Consider the following 22,234-nt stretch of genomic DNA (forward strand, 5'->3'; position numbering starts at 1 on the left):
GGAGTGAGCTTAAACAAAACTTGAGTAACTCTTAAGTCACAACAGCAGAAGCTTGTGCAGCTGGTGTAGGGGCTGGTGATGTTGATGGCATTTGGAAGTACAGCTACAGGCTGGCATTTAGCTCTGGTGACTTAGCAAATGAGGATGAGAACCAGAAGAAAGAAAAAGATCGCTTAAAGGACATTTGAGAACACACTAATGTAGTTTCTCTCTCTCTCTCTCTCTCTCACACACACACACACACACACACACACACTTCCATTCTGTTTCTGAAGATTTCAAACTCGAGACCTATATTGTTAAAGTTTAACATGAGGTTTTTGTTCTTAAAGAAAACACGTACATGTTTATGGAAGGACCTTGTCATCACTGGGCCCTCTCTAAAAATGCCACAACTTTCCTTAAACACTCTATACCAGTTGTTGTTAAGAAACCCCTTCAGAGAGATGTCAAAAATAGTGAATTCTAGAGAGGAAGTTCCTATCAAGTTGCTAGGTCCAACAAATGCCAAGTTCCCAATGCTATGTCAACAAGGAAAAGCTGTTTCCCAAGGTTGATTTTCTTGGTCCAGTGAGACTTGGTGTTCACAAATGGGAAAGTTCAAGACATGGATTTTTCTAATCTGCAAACAAAGCTCACCTGCCTATGGGAAAAGAGTCCAGACGTCTTATAACTAAGCACTTCACTAAATGGGTAGGTTAATCACAAATAATGAAAGCTGACACGGAGATGCTTTTGTGAGTGTCATCTGTGCTTTTTCAGTGCCAGTACACCAGTTCCTACTCTGGGAAGACCTACTGGAGACAGACAAGCTCCTCAGGTACTAGGTTTTCTAGCAGTGGTAGTAATACTACATTGTGTACTAAAATGAATACTGGTCTTAGAAGACTTGGAGTGTTGCATTGCTTGCTGTGCCATTTACTGTATGTTAAATTTTGGCCATCTTTGAGCATCACTTTCTTATTTGTAGAATGGACATTATACCTTCAATGAAAGAGGATTTGTGAGATTAGAGACAATATATAAAAGAATCCTTTGCAAACTATGAAAACAGTGCATTTTCATTAAGTGGAGATACTGCACATTCTGTGTTATTTTTGGAACTTGTTTTACCCTAAACACATTTCTGGCCAAGAGGAAATTTCTGGCCTCTTTTGACAGTGTAATCCTCAGAGCCTACACTTGATGTTTTATTTGAGAACAAGTTATAAATACATATTTGACTAACTTTTGGCCCATGTGTCACGAGAAAGAACAATCAGTCTACTTAGCAAACAGGTCCTGTCCAGAGTCACTTCCTGCTCTGCCTCATTCTGTGTTCCCTTTTCTAAGGCTTTAATGTGTCTTTTAGCTCCTTCTTCCATTGCCTAATGGGCAGATGGGAAAAGTGCTGTCTGGTGAGGGTGAGTGTGTGCCTCGTGATGCTGGGTTTTCTCAGTAAAATACACAGAAAACTGTGGTTTGGGGCACTATAAGCTTTGTTCCTTTTCCTTGTTCTTTTATAAAATAGCATATTCAATCTCTTGCAGATTACTGATAAATTGATATGTAGGAATGGTCCATTTGCCTCCTGACTTTGTCCCACTATATCTGAAGGCACAATTAGTCATTCCTCTGTGTAGAAGAAAGCTAATTTGTTTCTTTTGAAATATGTTCATAGTGAAACACAATCAGAAGGGTCATCTTTTCTCAATTACCTCAAGGTTTAAGGTAGGACTCAGCTGTTAACTTAGTACCATGGAGCTCATGACAATTATTTATAATTGAGATTTTCAGTAGACTGTAAGCTGCTTTAGGAAAGACCAGTTCCTTAGTCATCTTGGTAACTTCAGAGCCTAACTAAAGGAATCTTTAGTCAGCTGGCAGAATCTCAGGGCTCAGTCCATCTTGTTGTTTTTTTTTTTTTCCAGGTTTTCTTTTAAAGATTTTATTTATTTATTTTTTGTGAGGGAAGGGAGGGCGAGAGAGAGAGAGCAATGTGTGGTTGCTGGGGGCCATGGCCTGCAACCCAGGCATGTGCCCTGACTAGGAATCGAACCTGTGATGCTTTGGTTCGCAGCCTGCGCTCAATCCATTGAGCTACGCCAGCCAGGGCAATCTTCTTGTTCTTTATTGACATTTACTAACCAGGGACTGAGCAGCAGATCAGTTTTTCTTGTATAGATGGGTAGCTAATGACTGATCTTTTCTAATATTGGACTCACTTTTACATGGCTCACCAAACCTCTGCTTTTTTGGTGGGTTAATGGTAAATAAAATGTTCCTCACTCATGCTTTAATGTACATAAGGGAATTTTATAAATTTTTATAAGAACTTGGCACATGTATTAATATTTTTGAATTCTGGGCTGGCGAGTGACTCTCAACAGGAGAAAAGACCCATTTACAGCACCCTTCACTTCTCACCTCTGCCTCAAAATGCTGAGAGGATGGAGCCTGGTAATGAGGTCTTATGTTCCCACAAAATGCTCCCACATCTCACACCCCTCATTCCTCAGCTGACTGCTGTCCACTAGTGTGTTGCCCAAGGTAACCTGGCCCAACCCCCCAAGCCTTCCTCCTCCTCTGAGAAGAGCTGACCTGGTTGTGGCTCTACTAGATAGTAGAAAACAGATGAGCTCTCCTTTTTCGGTCAGAAACTGATTGAAAGCAAGGCCACTGGTTTCTAATCCGAATGGAAACAGAGTTCTATGAAAGACATGATTTATCTTGGTAAATTTTGAGAAATAGACGCAAAATCTCTAAAAGTTACTAAAATTTTAGACCGAAGAGCTAATTTTTAATTTCAGGGCATGATGATGAACATCTTACTGTTTTGCTAAATAATGAATTAAATAGTACTAATATGAAATCTATTAAAAAGATGTCCAAATACCAGCCAATGTCCCACTTGGACAAATGCTCCAAATGACATTTGGCACAGCCAAAGCAATGTGGCCAGGTTCCAGAGCAGCTCTGAAAACGTCTGCCTTGAATGTCACTGCAGTGTCTTTGAGGTTTCCTGAGCTTTGCACCCATATTGAGAACATAAAGGCAGTTTTACTTACTTCCTTAATTTGACAGCCCCTCAATCTGAAGGAAGAAGGAACTGTGTGGTTCTAGCAGTGCATTCCACTGATTTCTTGACATTTTGAGGCAGTGGTCGAGGCTCTCTGAGAGCAGCAAACAGTCCCATTAAACTTCTAGAACTGGAGAATTTCTCACAATTTCTTAGCTTGGAGGCCCTTTCTGTGCCTTTTTAAGGGGTTCTGAGGCACACCCAAAGTCCAGTCCTATAATCAAGATGTGGAAACCACCTTGTCAGTGTGCCAAATACATGGAAATAATCATACTACCTTAAATGCAGGCAGCACTTAATTTACAAAGTATCTCCATGAATATTATCTCAGTTAACCTCACAACAACCCTAGCAGGAAGGCTGTAATCTTCTCAGTATTACAGATAGAAAACAGATAAAAACTTAGAAGTAAAATGACTGGCCCCAAAATCTCAGGCAGAGTCAGGATCAGATCTAGATCTGAGGTCTCTTACCTGACTGCTCCTTATCTATACCTCCCCATCAGCTGTGCCTGGAAGATACAGGTTCTGCAGGGCTACACAGCAGTGTGTCAAAGGGACTTCTGTAAAACCTACCTGCTGACAAGCAAATAAGACAGGGCCAGTGGCTAACCCGAGCTTCAGATCAGCTGATGTTGGTTTGCCCATCTGGTCAGAACTGGAGGTGAAGTCCAATACATCGTCTATGAGCTAATGAAAGGACAAAAAGAATGTTGTAAATACCACCATCCTAACATCACGGGCACCTTTCCCACGGTACTAACAGGCCACAAAGCAGACCAACCTGAAAAGCTATTCCCACATTTTTTCCATATTGATAAGCAATCTCATGTACCACGGGGTCGGGACATCCTAGGACAGAGACCTGAAATAGAAAGAGGATTCTCAGATAAGCAGCTAGCACTGCATGGAAGGAATCACACCTGTTCTCTTCGGAGGCAGTGTGGCTAAATTATGGACAACCAGGAAATATTATCCGGAAGCCAAACATGTACAAGTACAGGTGATCCTTAAACAACGTGGGATTGTGGGTGCTGACCCTCAGGCAGTCCAATATATATATATATCTCCACATATAACTTTCAACTCCCCTAAAACTTGACTACTAATAGTCTACTAATTGAACAAAGCCTTACCAATAACATAAACAGTTGATTGACATATTTTACATATGTATTATACTGTATTCTTACAATAAAGCTAGAGAAAAGTAAGAAAATCATAAGGCAAATACATTTCAATATTTACTGAAAAAAAAATCTGCATATAAGTGACCTGCACAGTTCAAACCTGTGTTATTCATGGGTCAGCTGTACCTGTGTTTTTAATGAAAGGATTTCAATCTCAGATTGTTTTCTTAAATTCTAAGAAAACTAGTCCCTCCCTTCTTTCACAGGATAAGCCCTTTCCCACTGCTTAGGAAAAACCCAGCTACCCCAGACCAGTTCTGCTGGTTAACTTTTTGATATGCAAAAGAGATGCCACTATGTGAAATGCTAGCTTCTAGCAGTTGACAGTTGTCCCAATGGTTGGCTTTGTTATTTTTCTGTTGAGGTAGCCTTTATTTTAGGGATAGGCATCTAATACAATCATACACACAATGCTGCCATATATGAATTTCCCTATTTGTAGTCCTTTTAATAAGTTTTTAGTGATTTCACTTATTTTTGAAATGCAGTTATTTCTTGATATGTCTGTAATAGCCTCAAGCCTCATGCTTCAGACATACTGTTCTTTCATTATCAAAGGATCTTCACTTGTCCTAGTCTCCTCTGTATTTCTTTTTTTCCTTTCCAGTGGGGGAGATATAAGACTTTTAGCTAAGTTGTTCTTAAAACTCAAAAAATAAAATGAAATAAAAAATAAAATAAAGCCAAAAAACTAGCTGGCACTGGCCACCTGAGTGCAGTTCCTGCTGCTCTGCTAAGCAGGCCCAGGCGCATTTTTTAGGAAACAAAAGACAGTAACGACCAAAATGGGAGAGGAAGCATCTATATGGATCCTCCCTGAGAAAGCCAGATGGGTTCTCCAGTCTTCTTTCTGTAACGGGTCACTGATGATAACCCTGTTCCCTGACTTCTGTCCCTCCCTCTGTGGCCCTGTGTTAGAATCAGAATTTGGACCCAAACTGTCTGGCTCCAGAGACTGTTCTCTTCCTTTGTTATGCTGCTGTTCATGGGCAACAAAACAGAAGCTTTAGGGGCTCAAGTAATGTGCTCACGTAAGTGTAGAGCTCTTGAGGTCTGCATTGCCTGCTTGCAGCTCACATATGGTGGCTGATCCACAACCAAGCTACTTCTTAGTGGGCAGCTTCTGCCTTACAGGCTGTGAAGGGATGTTTCTACTCAGATTTCGACTACTGCAGTGTGAAGATCACTCCTCACTCTCCAACCCAAGTAGGGACTGTGGATCTGTTCTATTCAACTAGGAAATCAGAAACAATGTAAAACCAGATAGGAAGTGTGCTGACATGAAAGGGACGTGGCTTGTTCTTGGCACCAGAGGAAGGATGCTGCATGTCTTTCTGGAAGTGGATGGAATGATCAAGTAAAAAAGTGGAGCTTGGGAAGCTGTGCAGTCGGAGGCAGGTCCACAACCGGGTGACGGTGTGCACATGGGGATCCTTCTGGGGAGGGCCACACCTATTGTAAGACCCTCAGGAGCCTTGTCTCAAAAAGATTAGGAGGGCCATAGCAATTGATATTTATCAAGCATCTCCATCTCTGAAGTGTGTGTTTGTGCCATTGTAAGTTAAGATATATATTCTGATAGATACATATATGTATTGTAGTCTTATTTATTAAAAAATTGTGGAGATTACTGGAGCTCCACCATTACATAAAAAATATCAAAACAGGTTATTGTTGAAAACCAACTGAAAATATTGAGAGAAAAATATGCAACATAATATCACAGATAAAGAGCTAATATTATTAACATATGAAGAGCTCTTTAAAACTGAGGTGGGGGAAAGACCAAATACCCATCAGAAAATGGGCAAAAGACATGGACTGACAATTCGTAAAAATTAAAGATATAAAAATGGCTCTTAAGCATCTGAAAAGATATTTGACTTCACCCTGAAAGGAGAGATGCAAATTAACACTCCACTGCAATACCACTTCCCATCTGTCATCAGATTGGCAAAAACTGACATCTTACAACACATTCACTGAGGCTGATGGGAAACCGGCAAGAAATTCTCACTGACTGCTGGTAGGAAGGCACAATGGTGCAACCTTCGTGGAGGGAACTTTCTCAAAACATCTATAAATACCTTGAAATATACCCTGAAGGTACACCTCTAGCAATACAAAAACACATTTACACAAGGTCAGTCATTATAGTAGTAGTATCTGTAATTGTGAACTACTGGAAACCTTAATGCCTGAGTGGCTGAGTAAATCATGGTAAGTCCACACAATGGGATACGATGTGGCTTTTTAAAAAATGAGTAAGATTCTGAGACTTCCGGCAAGATGGAGGCATAGGTGGGCGCACCGTACCTCCATGCACAACCAAGATAAGAACAACAACAATTTAGAGGCAGAATAATACCCAGAACTGACAGAGAATTTATCTGAATGGAAGTGGGACAGCCAAGAAGTTGAAGTAGACCCGTTCATCCAGTTGGAGGGGCGGAGAGGAGCAGCTGGGCGTGGGTTGCAGCGCTCGGAGAACAGGGAAAACTGGGCGCATTAGGCAACCGGGAGCATGTAAGGCATCTGGGGCGCACAAGATTGCAGCTGGCAGACCCAGTGAGGCGGCGATTGTGAACCAGGGCAGAGAGCACAACCCAGGATCCCCGAGAAGGGACTGAGGTCCCATGAGAACGGAGCTACCACCATTGTTCCCTTCCGCCCCCGCCCCCACATACAACGTCACAATCTAGCGACTGGGGTGCCCAGCCCTGGTGAACACCTAAGGCTCTGCCCCTCACCATAACAGGAACGACCAGACCAAAAAAAAAAAAAAAAAGAGAGAGAGAGACACACACACACACATGTCTCAAACAGAAGAACAGATCAATGCCCTAGGACTCATCCTTTTGAGTGACCAAGAGATAGCCAATCTATCAGATGCACAGTTCAAAACACTGGTGATCAGGAAGTTCACAAAATTGGTTGATTTGGGGTGCAAATTAGGTGAAAAATGCAGGTTACCATAAAAGAGATGAAGGAAGATGCACGGAGAACCAATAGTGATGGAAAGGAAACTGGGACTCAAAACAATAGAGTGGACCAGAAGGAAGAAAAAAAACAACCAAACAGGAAAGAATGGAGAAATAAGAATTAAAAAAAAACGAGGAGAGGCTTAGGAACCTCCAGGACATCTTTAAACGTTCCAACATCCGAATTATAGGGGTACCAGAAGGGGAAGAGGAAAAGCAACAGATTGAACATGTATTTGAATAATAAAGGAGAACTTCCCCATTCTGGCAAAGGAAACAGACTTCCAGGGAGTCCAGGAAGCTCAGAGAGCCCCAAAGAAGTTGGACCCAAGAAGAAACACACCAAGGCACATCATAATTACATTAGCCAAGGTAAAAATGAAGGAGAGAATCCTAGAAGCAGCAAGAGATAAGGGGACAGTCACCTACAAAGGAGTTCCCATCAGACTGTCAGCTGATTTCTCAAAAGAGACCTTACAGGCAATAAGGGGCTGGAAAGAAGTATTCCAAGTCATGAAAGGCAAGGACCTATATCCCAGATTACTCTATCCAGCAAAACTTTCATATTTAGAATGGAAGGGCAGATAAAGTGCTTCTCAGATAAGGTCAAGTTAAAGGAGTTCATCATCACCAAGCCCTTATTTTATGAAATGTTAAAGGGACTTATCTAAGAAAAGAAGATTAAAAAAACATGTATAGTAAAAGGACAGCAAACTCACAATTATTAACAACCACACCTAAAGCAAAACCAAAAGAAACTAAGCAAACAACTAGAACAGGAACAGAACCACAGAAATGGAGATCACATGGAGGGTTAGCAACAGGGGAGTGGGAGGAGGAGACGGGGAAAAGGTACAGAGAATAAGTAGCATAGATTGTAGGTTAAAAATAGATAGGGGGAGGGTAAGAATAGTATGGGAAATGTAGAAGCTAAAGAACTTATAAGTATGACACATGGACATGACTAAAGGGGGGATACGGGTGGGAGAGGGTGTACAGGGTGGAGGGGAGTGAAGGGGGAAAATGGGACAACTGTAATAGCATAATCAATAAACTATATTTAAAAAGGTGAAAAAATGAGTAAGATTCTACAAATCAGCATGGAGTCATTTCCACAATATATTGTTAACTGAAGAAAGCAAGGTGAAAAAGCAAAACAAAAAGTGGTATAACATACTACTTTTTGCAAGAAAGAAGGGGAAATAACATACATGCATCTGCTCATTTGTGTAAAAAGAACCATAAACCAATGAGACTGGTTTCTTATAGGGTGGGTGGAAACGATGGGGAGTGGGAACAGGGTAAAGGGGAAGAGAGGCAGTTCACTTTCTGTATGGTTCAGACTTCTGGAGCTATGTTAATGTTTCATGCTCAAAACAATAATAACCTCAAAATCAAAAAACAAAATGGAAAGAATGGGAGGGAACCCTTAACATGGAACAAAAAAAGCACTTAACTCAATTTCAAATAATAACATAACCACAGTGGAACAGGGGAGAAAGATAACACTGAATACAGAATTTTGATTATATTGTCATCAGGCTAAAGAAACTAAACAAACACTAATCTCTGGCTACTCAGTTTGTTTTTCAAAGAAGTGTGAGTTTTAATTTTTAAGCTCCTGTGGCATATTCTAGGACTGAGTGAAATAACTGTATTGTAAAGAATGGGAGCTGGTTTTCTCACTGTTGGGGAAGGGAGCTGCATTCTGGCAAGACAATGCTGGGATAAATCATGAATCCTGAGGTGTCTGATGGCTTTGGAGCAATCAGTATGCTACTTCATGGTTTTAAATACATTTAGGTGAATATAGAAAAAGATATACACATATCCATATATGCTATACAGACAGGTGTTTCCTGTTCTGTCCATTGGGAATGCTTAGCATCCAGATCTTGGTTTCTAAGTACCATTTTCCACCAAAAGGCACCAGGGCTCTTTGAAGAAATGATGGGTCCCAGTGCTGGGAAGGACAAGATGAAGTAAGTGCTGAAAGAAGGAAGGGTGATGTTAGCTGGACACAGGAACCAGCTTAAAGGGCCTTCCCTGCTGGCCGAATATGGGACAATTGAGCACTAAAATATACAAATAACAAAGCATTATAATCCAAAGACTAAAATAACAATCCAAGAGTCCACATAGGCAAAATCGTCCTTAAACTAAAATACCAACTCAACTGTAGGAACGTGATGCGGAGGAATAATGGAATTATTATGCCATTAGAATGGGAGGGAACCTGCTCATTCCAGTCATGGGAGGGAAACAATCATTTGACATCTAGCCTAGTAATAACTGCCTCAAGGAAGAATTATAAATAGATGCTAAAACCAGAGACTGAGTTTGAACTTGAAAGTGAAGAAACATGGCAGGTATCACCCTATTTAAGTGACCAAAGTCAACATCACTAGTAGTAGGATAAGTATTCCAGAATAAAAGAGACTAAAGATTTATGACAAACAAATGCATCATGAGAACGTGGATTAGATCTTGGGACCAGAAAAAAATTGTTTCCATGTGTTATGACAGTATTAGGACAACTGGCAAATCTGAATCAGGTCTATCTGTACATTAGATAACAGCATCATAGCCAAAAAGTTGAGCATTCTACAGATATGACCACCTAAATATCTGTAGTGGAAGACTGGACCTTTGAAAACAAAGCAGTAGGAAGATAGGTCACTACAGGCCATGTGAACCCACATAATTCAGGAAGAAAAGGGGGGAAACAAATGCAGGATTACTATATACAGTTCTCGGTTCAAATCCCATCTCAGCCACTGTCGGACAGAATAACGCTGGATGGGCAACCAGACCTCTCAGGTCTTACTCCCATCAGATTTTCTGGAGAACAAGTCATATACTTCACTGGTAAGCTACAGAATGTATTTGGCATCACTATGTATATAAATAAATAGGCAATCATCTAAGGTTGCTTCTATTTTAATATTAATCAGTGTCACAAAACAATCCTACACAATCCTCTCTTAGATTTTAATACTATTTCTAACTCCCGGCCAAGACGGAGGCATAAGTAGATACACTTTGCCTCCTAGCACAACCAAAAGAAGGACGACAACAAATTTAAAAACAAAAAATAACCAGAACTGCCAGAAAAACTGTATGGAAGTCCAATAACCAAGGAGTTAGAAAGATACATCCAGACTGGTAGGAGGGGAGGAGACAGGCAACCAGGGCAGAGAAGACTCTCATCAAGGCAAACTGGGCGGTCTCACATTTGCATACGGATAAGCTGGGAGGAACAACTGGGGAGCAAAACAGACTACTTAACCCAGGGTTCCAGCACAGGGAAACAATGCCTCAAAACCTCTGACTGTAAAAACCTGTGAGGGTTGAAGCGGTGGGAGAAACTCCCAGCCTCACAGGGGACTTTGGTGGAGAGACCCACAGGGTCCTAGAATGTACTCAGAACCACCCACCTGGGAATCAGCACCAGAAGGGCCCAATTTGCTTGTGAGTAGCGAGGGAAGTGGCTGAAAGCCAGTTGAGAGTTGAGCAAGTGGCATTGTTCCCTCTCTGACCCCTCCCCCACACACAGCACCACAATGCAGCACTGTGGGTTGCCCCACCCTGGAGAACACCGAAGGCTCTATCCCTTACTATGTAATAGGCATGCTATAACAACAACAACAACAACAAAAAAGGGCTCAAATGAAAGAAAAGATCAAAGCACCAGAAAAAATACAACTAAGTGGTGAAGAGATAGCCAACCTATCTGATGCAGAGTTCAAAACACTAGTAATCAGGATGCTCACAGAAATTGTTGAGTATGGTCAAAAAATAGAGGAAAAAGTAAAGGCTATGCAAAGTGAAATAAAGGAAAATGTACAGGGAACCAACACTGAAGGGAAGGAAACTGGGACTCAAATCAATGGCTTGGAGCAGAAAGAAGAAATAAACATTCAACCAGAACAGAATGAAGAAATAAGAACTCAAAAAAATGAGGAGAGGCTTAGGAACCTCTAGGACAACTTTAAACATTCCCACATCTGAATCATAGGGGGTGCCAGAAGGAGAAGAGAAAGCAAAAAGTTGAAAACTTATTTGAAAAAATAATGAAGAAGAACTTCCCTAATCTGGCAAAGGAAAGACTTCCAGGAAATCCAGGAAGCTCAGAGTCCCAAAGAAGTTGAACCCAAGAAAGCATACACCAAGGCACATCGTAATTACAGTACCCAAGATGAAAGATGAGAGAATCTTAAGAACAGCAAGAGAAAGGGAGACAATTACCTACAAAGGAGTTCCTGTAAAACTATCAATCAGCTGATTTCTCAAAAGAAACCTTTCAGGCAAGAAGGGTCTAGGAAGAAGTATTCAAAGTCATGAAAAGCAAAGACCTACATCCAAGATTACTCTATCCAGCAAAACTATCCTTTAGAATGGAAGGGCAGACAAAGTGCTTCCCAGATAAGGTCAAGTTAAAGGAGTTCATCATCATCAAGCCCTTATTATATGAAATATTAAAGGGACTGATCTAAGAAAAAGATGATAAAAACTAGGAACGGTAAATGACAACAAACACATCTATCAACAACAGACCCTAAAACAACAAAAAGAAAACTAAGAAAACTAGAACAGGAACAGAATCACAGAAATGGAGATCATATGGCAGGTTATCAGTGGGGAGGGGGTGGGTGGAGAATGGGGGAAATGGTACAGGGAATAAGAGGCATGAATAGACAGGTTCAAACAGAGGTACAAAACAGACAACAGGAGGTTAAGAATACATGGTAAATGGAGAAGCCAAAGAATTTACATGTATGATCCATGGACATGAACTAAGGTGGGGGGAATGCTGATGGGTGGGAGGGTGTAGGGTGGAGGGGAATAAAGAGGAGAAAAATAAATAATGGGACAACTGTAATAGCACAATCAATAAAATATTATTTTAAAAAGATATGAGTAGTATTTTTAATAAAATACAATGAGTGGTTAAAAACAGGGATGGCAGAAGACATGGTGTCCTTAGTAGAATGAACTATAAGCTGCCAGATTTCCTTCTCATTTCATAACATCATGGAATTTCATTAGATCTCCTGTAATAATTTGATGTTTAAATTCTCTATGCCCTCCTTTTGGCATCTCTAATTTGTCTTGCATTCATTCTTTGGGAGCCTATGTATATTTGCATTTTAATACCTGGCTACATAAAAATAGCAATTTTGAAAACCTAACACCTCTGGGATACTTCTACCCATAGGCACTTAAATACAGAAACTTTTACTCAGAATTTAGGAGTAAATCCCATGTAAGTGGGCAGATCTGGGATGATGCCAGCATGCCTCCTAGTGGACAGCATAAGACATTTCATTTTTAATTGGGCCAAGCCATGTTAACATCCACATCCACTGTCTAATGCTAATCTGTGAAAAACAAGGTGCTCTTTATAAACTGATACATGTGCTATAGTGTCTTTGACTTCCTAAGCAAAGGACACTGACCACAATTAAGCCTTTCTTTGATGACCTGGGCTCATCTCCTTGATCCCTTCAAAGGATTCAATCACGGGGTGCTTTAGTCCCTCTTCTGGCTCCAAGTGGTGCTGCTGCTATGTACCTATGGGATGCGTGCTGAGTGAGGACAATGATTCTTTGTGTTTCTAGTTCCAACAGCCTCTCTACCTGGTCGTGCTTCTAACTGATGCTGAAATCATCAAGGAGTTTCACCGAACACACTACGATGCCTTGTGAGGATGGATCTTGATCTTCACAGAAATTTTGGCCATCAACTAATGGAACACCTTTGATGCCTATTGTATTATATTTATTTTAAATCTTCACCTGAGGATATGTTTATTGATTTTAAAGAGAGAGGAAGGGGCAGAGAGAGGGAAAGACACATCGAACCCACAGCCTTTTGGTGTATGAGATGAAGCTCCAATCAACAAGGGCACAGCACCCATTTTACTTTTTTAAAATTATATTTCGTTCATGCTATTACAGCTGTCCCAATTTCCCCCCTGTGGCCCCTCCCCACTTCCTCAAGCAATCCCCACACTGTTGTCCATGTCCATGGATCATGTGCACATATATATATTCTATTCTCTGTGCTGTACTTTACACTCCCATGATTATTCTGTAATTTACAATTTGTACTTCTTAATCTCTTCACTTTTTTTGGCTCAACCTCCGACCCTCTCCCATTGAGCAACCATCAAGTCATTCTCTGTATCTGACTCTGTTTCTGTTCTGCTTGTTTAGATTCAATTTTTTTTTTAAAGATTTTATTTATTTATTTTTAGAGAGGGAAGGGAGGGAGATAGAGAGAGAGAGACAGAGAAACTTCAATGTGCGGTTGCTGGGGGTTATGGCCTGCAACCCAGGCATGTACCCTGGCTGGGAATCGAACCTGGGACACTTGGGTTCCCAGCCCGCGCTCAATCCACTGAGCTACGCCAGCCAGGGCTTAGATTCAATTTTTGATGGATATGTATTTATTGCCATTTTATCACTCATAATTTTGATCTTCTTTTAAAGAAGACCCTTTAACACTTCATATAATACTGCTTTGGTGGTGATGAATTCCTTTAGCTTTACCTTGTCTGGGAAGCTCTTTATTTATCCTTAGATTCTAAATAATAGCTTTGCTGGGTAGAGTATTTTTGGTTGTAGGTCCTTGCTTTTTATCACTTTGAATATTTCTTCATGCTCCCTTCTAGCCTGCAAAATTTTTTGAGAAATCAGCTGAGTCTTATGGGAGTACCCTTGCAGGTAACTGATTTTTCTCTTGCTGATTTTAAGATTCTTTTGCATCTAACGTTTAGCATTATAATTATGACGTGTCTTGGTGTGCGCCTCTTTGGATTCATCTTGTTTGAAACTCTGTGGTTCCTGGACTTTGTATGTCTATTTCCTTCACCAAGCTAGGGAAGTTCTGTCATTTTTTCAAGTAGGTTTGCAATTTCTTTGTCTCTTTCCTCATTCCCGCACCCCCATGACGCAAATGTTGGTACTGTTAAAGTTGTCCCCGAGTCTCCTTACACTATCCTCATTTTTTTGGATTCTTTTTCTTCTTTCTGCTGTTCTGATTGGTTGTTTTGGCTTACTTATAATCCAAATACTGATTTGATTCATCCATTGTACTGTTGATTCCCTGTAAATTATTCTTTATTTTAATTAGCGTGTCTTTCCTTTCTGACTTGTCCTTTGTTATGCTGTTGAGGTCTTCACTGTTTATTTAGCATCCTTATAACCAATGCTTTGAACTCTGCTTCTAGTAGATTGCTTATCTCCATTCTGTTTATTTTTCTAGAATTTTGTTCTTTTCGGGCCATGTTTGTCTCTTCATTTTGGCAGCTTCCCTGTGTTTTGTTTCTATGTGTCAGATAGAGCTGCTCCATCTCCCAGGCTTGGTAGAGTGGCCTAATGTAGTAGATGTCCTGTATGGCCCAGGTACAGCCTTCTCTATTACCCAAGCTCAGCACTCCAGGTGCACCTACTGCATAGACTGTGTACATCTTCCTGTTGTAGTTGAGCCTTGATTGCTATTAGTATGTCCAAGGTCAGTTACCACCTGTGTTCTGTCTGGGGTCACACTGAATAACCTACAAAGTGATCTGTAGCTGGCTGCTACATGTGCTGGGCTTAGAGGTGCCCAAGCAAGGCCAGGCTGTGAACCAAGGCTGGCTGCCATGGTGCCCATTTTAAACAGGTCATTCTTTTAGTTGGCATTTCAGTGCCTATCAGATTTTGATTGGACTCTTTTTTTAAAAAAAGTTTGCAATTTCTTGGAAAAAAATAGCCCTTTCAATAAAGACAAAAGTGGCTGAAATTGTGGCCAGCATGTTCTACATAATTCACAGTCCTTAGGGTTTAAATAGGTCTTATTTAGGAAGAAAATGTCCTCATTCTTTTCTGGTTCACAATTATCCATTTCTTCACACTTTTCCAAATAGAGACACTATGGGCAAGGGATTTTTATTTACCTGAGAGGTATGAGGAAAAGCTCTTTAACTGTAATTGTGTTAAGAGTGTGTCATGACAGTCCTGGCTATGTGGCTCAGTTGGTTGGAGCATCATCCCATAACTGAAAAGTTGTAGGTTCAATCCCTCATCTGGGCATATACAGGAGGCAACCAATCTCTCACACTGATGTTTCCCTTTCTCTCTCTAAAAGCAACGAAAAAAATGTCCTCTGGTAAGGATTAAAAAGTGCACCGTGACAGCAATTGACATTTGCCCCTTACAGGTTTTCTTTCTTGTTGCTTTATTTACAAAGGACTATTACTTGCCCAGGTTTCATCTGTTACATCTGTTAGGCTGAGACACGTTACAGGGATAATTTCATGGACAGAACCCTTATTTATAGGGTAGCACTGAACACTACACATTTTAGCCTATAGATTAAAGATAAGGCTGAGTTTTTTTAAAAAGAAAAGTATATGGAGAATAGTGGAAAGGCCAAAGAGAATGCCGGGGAAAAAAAGTTACGGCTCACAATTTATATCCTGCAGAAAATGGCTTGTCTATATTTCATGTAAAAAATAACGGGAGGAACTACTATTCCTAAAAAAGGAGATAGCATTAGTACAATCCAATACTATAGTTACACATTTTCTCTTGGGTAAATATGATATTTAAGAACATAGCACTTCATAACTTTTTAAAGGTAAAAATGTCAGAAATAGTATGTGGGACAACAATCATGAGAAGAATTACTCATAAGTTGCCCGATAGGTAACATAGTTTAAAAATTAGATTTAGTGACTAAAGCTTGTTTTGATGAAACTCTTAGGGAGAACAATGAGAAGTGAATGTCTGCGGAGCAAAGGGACACAGAAACACGAAAACCATAGCAGTTTCCCGTTTGGGGATTAATTCTTTTCTCAGAGACCTCTTGGTGTTTTGGTTACTATTTTAAAAGTTCTTCAGTGAATTTTTTTCTAGGATCATTAGCTTCCAAGAAAGAGCCGTGAGGCTTTTTTTTAAACTGGAAAAAAGACAGAACGTACATACTGCTTTACAACTGTTGGCTATCAGACTCGCAGTCTTCTTAAAGGTCTTTTCAAGGTAGTGTGCAAATCTTTCATTCTCATTCTCTTTTGACCCGAGTTGAAGAAATTCACCTATAAAGAAGGAAAAGGGTCATTTGAGACATGGTTTTATTGCCTGGCTAAGTGTAAATTGGAATAAAAAAAGAAGAAAAGTTAGAATTAACCTACCACGCACCAGATCTTCAATAACCTGGGTTAAAATAGATATAACAGTTGTATTTCCAATTCTTGCCAGAGCTATAGATGCTACTGAAAGAATGAAATCTCCAGCAAGAACAGCCTAGAAAAGAAAAAAAAAGCTTTTAGAGAAAAGTGTCAGAACAATGGCACCAACAATGAAGTTGACTTCTCAGAAGATACAAACAGAATGGGAGGAAGGGGTCTTGGATGTTTTCCCTTCTTTTTGCTCAGAAGGAGCTTGTAAATCTCAGTAGCAGATTTGGGACATTGTTTGACATGCACTGGCTCTCAGAGTTTACCCAGCCTAGCTCTCCACGTCAAAGAAGGCCCCGGGCCCCACCAAGAGGCAGCTGCCTTCAGTTTAGTTGCGCTGGACCATTTACTCTTCCCTAAAACCATCTTCTTGTGCTTATGCACTTACAGCTTCTTCTGCCCCCACAGTCCCTCCCTTCTTCATCTAGCACTTATTTGCATAATTAGCTCAGATGGCACCTCCAGGAAGTCCACTCAGATCCCTCAGTTCGATTAGCTGCCTCTCTCCTCTGGGAGCACAGCACGAGTCACACAATGCTGCCTGCACACTTCCCCTCAATTAGTTATTTCCTATTTACTGAACTCCTCGATGGCTCAGACTGGGAATTATCCCAGAGAGGACTTAGCCTGCCCCACTGCAGGGCACAATACACACTTTTTCAATGACAACTAAACCAAGGAATCTGGGCAATGCTCTCTGCAATATGTTACGCTCTCTCATTCCTACACATAATCTTTTTCTTTCACTTAACACTACATAATGTTTTTCCAATTTTCTTTAGATTGTGAATAAATGTCCATACTGTATTTGCAATTAATTATAAAGTAGACATGATTGAATTATATACTATAATCGAATACATTAACTTGCATGCTGAAAGATATGCCTAAGTGTTACGTTACAGAATAAGTATCAAAAATGCTTAAGTTCAAAGAAATTTTAATTCATAGAATGTTTAAACCATATTTTAAAAGTTTATATTGTCTGTTGGTTCTCTAGTGTCTAAAATTAGTGATGTTCACTATGTTTATTAATCGTCATTTTATAGTTATGACACATGTATACACATAGAGACCCATCCATCTGTATTATACCATTGGTAGCATAGGGCTCAGATCTCTAGGCTTTTACCTTTTTCTTCTTCTAGCCCCAGGGATCCTAGAGGCCGAAAGTTCCAGCATATGGAATTGAAGCCACTAGAAGCGGGTGAAGTGAAGGGTTAAAGGAAGGCAGGGCTGGCGACCCTGGCAGGGTAATGGGGGCTCATAGAGGAGTTGCTGTATGAATAGGATTTTCTTAAAATTGATATCATAGTAGCTTTTCTTTTTATTATTGATTTTTAGTGAGAGAGGAAGGGGGAGAAGAGGGGCAGAGATGGGGAGAGAGGCAGAGAGAAACACTGATTTGTTGTTCCACTTATTTATGCATTCGTTGGTTGTTTCTTGTCCGTGCCCTGACAGGGGATCAAACCCACAACCTTGGTGTATGGGGACAATGCTCTAACCAACTGAGCTACTCAGCCAGGTCTGATATAGTAGTTTTGAGAGGCAGAAAAGGGGAGAAGACTGGCAGGTGACCCTGTGCAGGGCAGGGCAGGGCAGTCTCATACCTCAAGGAGGCAGAGGGCAGTGGGAAAGATATTCTTTTCAACCACACTCAGAAAGAGGCCCCCCAAAGTGGAGGCAGTCACAGAAGGGACTGGTCAAGGATTAAGAGATCCTCCTCCTCATCTAAGAGCTCAAATAAGGCTTTAGGACAGGCCCCAAACACAGACAGCTAGCTAACTGCAGGAGACATCATAAACTTACCTATGACTTTTCTAAAACAAAACTCGACCCCTCTTTACCAGTGTTCTGAGGTATGGAATTCTGTCACCAGAACACAAAACCTTTTCTGTAAAATTTGAAATAAAAACCTTACAAGTGAAATGGAAGGACTCAATTATACAACAAAGCCAGGGATATTAAGGCAAAAGTAGCATGTGAAGATAACAATTAACATGTATTTCTTCTTTTAATAAGGCCAATTAGAGGACAGTGGGAGCCAGGCACCATCGACATGTGAGCAAGGGGGAAGCGAGGAGAGGGAGCCTCTCACATGAGTGTTTTGTCTGTGCTCCGGCCTGTCAGGGTGGCGCGTGTGCGCTGGGAGGCAGCTGCTCCCAGGAGGCCCGCACGTCTTCACTTTTATTTGTTCAACTGCATTCCCACTCTTCAACTGTGTTTTAATGTCCTCAAACGAAACTGTCCACTTTGCACACCCTTTTAAAGAAATGCTAATAATATAGAAATATGCTTTAAAATATAGACACAGTATGTGAACCAATCCCAATTATAGAGCCTCTGTATCAAAAGGTAAAATTTTCATTGTAAAAGAGTACCTTTGGTATATATTTTTGAATTTGTTATCTTAAAACTTTTATTTACTTAAGTTTTAAAAAAGTTTTATAACACTCTTACACATTGCAGTCAATAAGTGGTTACAGAACTAAACTGAACTGAGTAATTTGAACCCAAAAGTACAATGTGTGATTCTACATGAAATATGATTTTTGGAAAACTACAGAAATTTTTTCCCTTAAAATCAAAAGGAATTCTATAGAAAACAGAGAATAACCAGAAATATTATTTATTTTTCTATGGTATTATCTATCATTGAATATCTATAAAGAGAAGACATGAATACTATTCTGAAAGTTGGAAGACCACATTTGAGGATGCATAATTTTTTAATAAGACACAACTGAAAAATAAATGTAATCCAAACAGTGTGTGATTTGATAAGATAAAACAAAGAAAAAACATACCTTCTTTTCACCCCAGATTTTATTAACTGTGTGTTTTCCTCGCCGAGAACTTGCATCATCAATAACATCGTCGTGAACCAGACTAGCGGTGTGGATCATTTCTGCAATTAAGGCTATGGCACGCTGGCTGGCTTGCACATCTCTAGTTAACAGAAAGTAATGCTTTTTAACAGAGACGCCGCCTATTACCTCCTCAGCAATCATCTTGTGAAAACTGGGCATCAGATCTAGGACAAAGAATTTTATTTCTCTAAGAGAAACCGTAGAAAAACTCTAGCTTCCCTACAGAGACATTTCTATCACTAGGATTACATTTTGTTTCATGCTAAGATTGTTTTATGGACACAACATTAATTAAGAAATAGAATTTGTATGGTTAACAACAAAAAGAGAAAAATATCATAGATATCTGGCCATCAGGCTCAAGAATCATCTTTCTTATATTACTGGTCTTGGTCAGTTGTCAAGTTTACAATTAGGTTACAATTAAATTTTAGGGGTGGAGGGGGAAGACAGGTGAGAAGCATTCTAAAAAAGTGTTATTAGAGAACCTGCAGTCACTATGTTCAAGGTTTTTCATGCTCTTAACTGTTTAGCAAGAAGACCTTGATAACCAAGAGAGAGTTTTGGTGAAAACTTTCTTCTGATTTGTATTTAAACTTTACATTAGAAATTTCTCCTTTCATTTCCCAGATTTAAACCAACTATAGGATAAACACTCTCAAGAAGATACGTAGATGTTGAGTTTTACAGCCCCCAGTAAGGAACGGCTCCCAGTTTCTTTTTAATCCTCATTATCACCATCATGACCTATGAGAATTAAAAAAACAACAACAACACTGAATTTCAAGAATATCTAACTGGGGAAATAGTCCACTGAATTCTTTGAACCCAGAACATATGCCTGACTCAAACATGTTAATCAAATGCTTCACTTACTCAATAGCTTACTTTTCAAATATCATCAAGTCATCTCTTAGAGGGGAGAAAAGTGAGAGGGATACTAAAGCATGACTTTTTCTTGAAAAACCTAATGTGAACAGATGTAAAAGATACAAGTGCTCATTCTGATTCCTGAGACCCAGGAGAAAGCAATGAAAAACGAAGTGTAGCTATATTGAAGATGCTGGACTTTACCTACAAACACTAAATCAGCATGAAAACATCTCCTGATCTTGCTTTAAATATAATTGTATACTATGATGGCTTGCTGGCTCCTCTGACCTAAGATTTTAGAACTAAACCTCAGAACCTTCCAATAGCTTTTAGCTCGGAAATCAATTGTAAAGTGCTGCTCATTATTTATTAATAGGTTACAATCATAACAGTTCTAAGTACTTCCCGATCACAACACATTCTTTAAGGAGGGAAAGAGTAAAGCAAAGAGGATAGGGACAGGTCTTCATATAAAACCACTCTCTTAAATGACAGAATGGAGGTTCAGGTGGCTTCTACGAGCCTGTTCTGAATCTCTTGGTGAGACCCCCACAGAGGCTAGAGTGGGAAGCTTGGACCTTAAGCATTTTTCAGATATATTTATTGGGCCCTATCTTATTTGAATTGAATGCACAGGAAAAGATACAGACTTTTACAGTTTTGTTTTTTCAATATAAAGGCTATTTTTTAGAATATTTTCTCAGTTGGATTTCGATCTAATAAAATATATACTTCCTACTGGTTAGTAGTGGAACTTACCTTAAAAAAAATGTTAAAGCCTCTAGCCTGTCTCATGCATTCCTACACTGGGTACCACTTCCACAACCACAAACTATGTCAGCAGACAGGGGTTCCTCACTGAGACACTAGAGGTTTTGTGAAGATATTAAAACAACAAAGGTTTCTTTAAATATTTTTAAATTTCACAGACACTGTAAGTATATGAAAATGTCATTTTGCATGGCTAAGTTCTTGACAGATAAAAAAGATTCTTGCTTAGAATTTTATCTGGCATTTTGATATAGCCCCTACATAGAACAAACATCGCATTTTAGATGCTTTGTAATTTTATCTAATGTACTTTTCCCCACACAATTAGGTCTTAACGTGTGTCAGCTTGTATCTGGAAAATACTGCCACTGCTTATCCAGAGCACAGCATAATGGGGTGGGGGAGGGGGCAGATAACCAAAATCTAAAGACTACAGAAAAATCTCACATGATCTTTAAGACGAACTCTCCGAAGTGCCAACTGAGTCATGCCTTCAAGAAGCTGGGCACCATTTCTACTTCCTGCTGTGAAATAGCTGCCCCACCCTCCCAGCTTCTTGAAGAGGTGCTAAGAAAAGCCAGGCAGGCAGGCAGGCGGCATGAGAAGAGGGGTCCCGCATCCTGCAGGCTGGCTGGGTCCTCTCTACATCACACTGCGAGAGCATGGCGTGATTCACACCCTCAGCACATTTGTCTTTCTTTCACTAGATTTAAAAACAAGACTTTGATAATGAATAATTTGAAGCATAGATAAAAAAGATGTAATAATATAATGACCTCCCTTGTACACTTCAGCCAGCTTACATGTGATTTAAAAAAATACTTTTTCTCCCTATTTCTCCCTATTCATACTAATACACAATGTGAAGTCTGAAACAAATTACAACTCCCAGTGAGGACAAACTGTCTATAAAAAAAAAAATCAAACCTTGGCAATGTATTACGTGGTTTGGAATAATGGAGATAAGCAAATGTATTTTAAAAGTTCAAAAATTTCACTTTAACAATAGAGACAGAGAAACTTCTATTCCTAAATCTGGAAGTTATATATGAACAGAATTTTCAAGTGGTATACAAAAGGCTCTATTTCTACTTCAAATGTTCTTCTGTTTATCTCTCCTGACAATTCTAAAAATAAGTGCTTCACTTTGCTTGTTGGAACTCTGACAAACTCGGCGTTTCTTACATATCTATCCCTGGACCACCTCGTTGGAACCAACACTCTTTAAAATACAGACTGAGGCTCAGACACAGTGAATCAGAATTTCTA

At 39.9% G+C, this 22,234-nt stretch overlaps 1 protein-coding gene across 3 annotated transcripts in view; it reads right to left on the minus strand.

Moving 5' to 3' along the window:
• The window catches only part of PDSS1 (decaprenyl diphosphate synthase subunit 1), a 42,170-nt gene that overhangs the window by 7,180 nt on the left and 12,756 nt on the right, over positions 1-22,234 (minus strand). The window contains exons 5-10 of one of the 3 annotated variants that reach the window (XR_004902546.1): positions 19,259-19,400; positions 16,407-16,518; positions 16,201-16,310; positions 3,842-3,922; positions 3,634-3,747; positions 3,048-3,272 (exon numbers count right to left, since the gene is read on the minus strand). Coding sequence is in view for 2 of the 3 variants with exons in the window: in XM_036023045.1 (XP_035878938.1) it covers positions 3,634-3,747; positions 3,842-3,922; positions 16,201-16,310; positions 16,407-16,518; positions 19,259-19,480 (639 nt within the window). In the remaining variant the exon portion in view is untranslated. Of the gene's footprint in view, positions 1-3,047; positions 3,273-3,633; positions 3,748-3,841; positions 3,923-16,200; positions 16,311-16,406; positions 16,519-19,258; positions 19,486-22,234 lie in introns of all 3 variants that reach the window. The other 2 variants (XM_028507563.2, XM_036023045.1) reach the window with 2 other exon arrangements.

The sequence above is a fragment of the Phyllostomus discolor genome, chromosome 1 (assembly GCF_004126475.2).
Source record: "Phyllostomus discolor isolate MPI-MPIP mPhyDis1 chromosome 1, mPhyDis1.pri.v3, whole genome shotgun sequence".
Lineage (NCBI taxonomy): Eukaryota > Metazoa > Chordata > Mammalia > Chiroptera > Phyllostomidae > Phyllostomus > Phyllostomus discolor.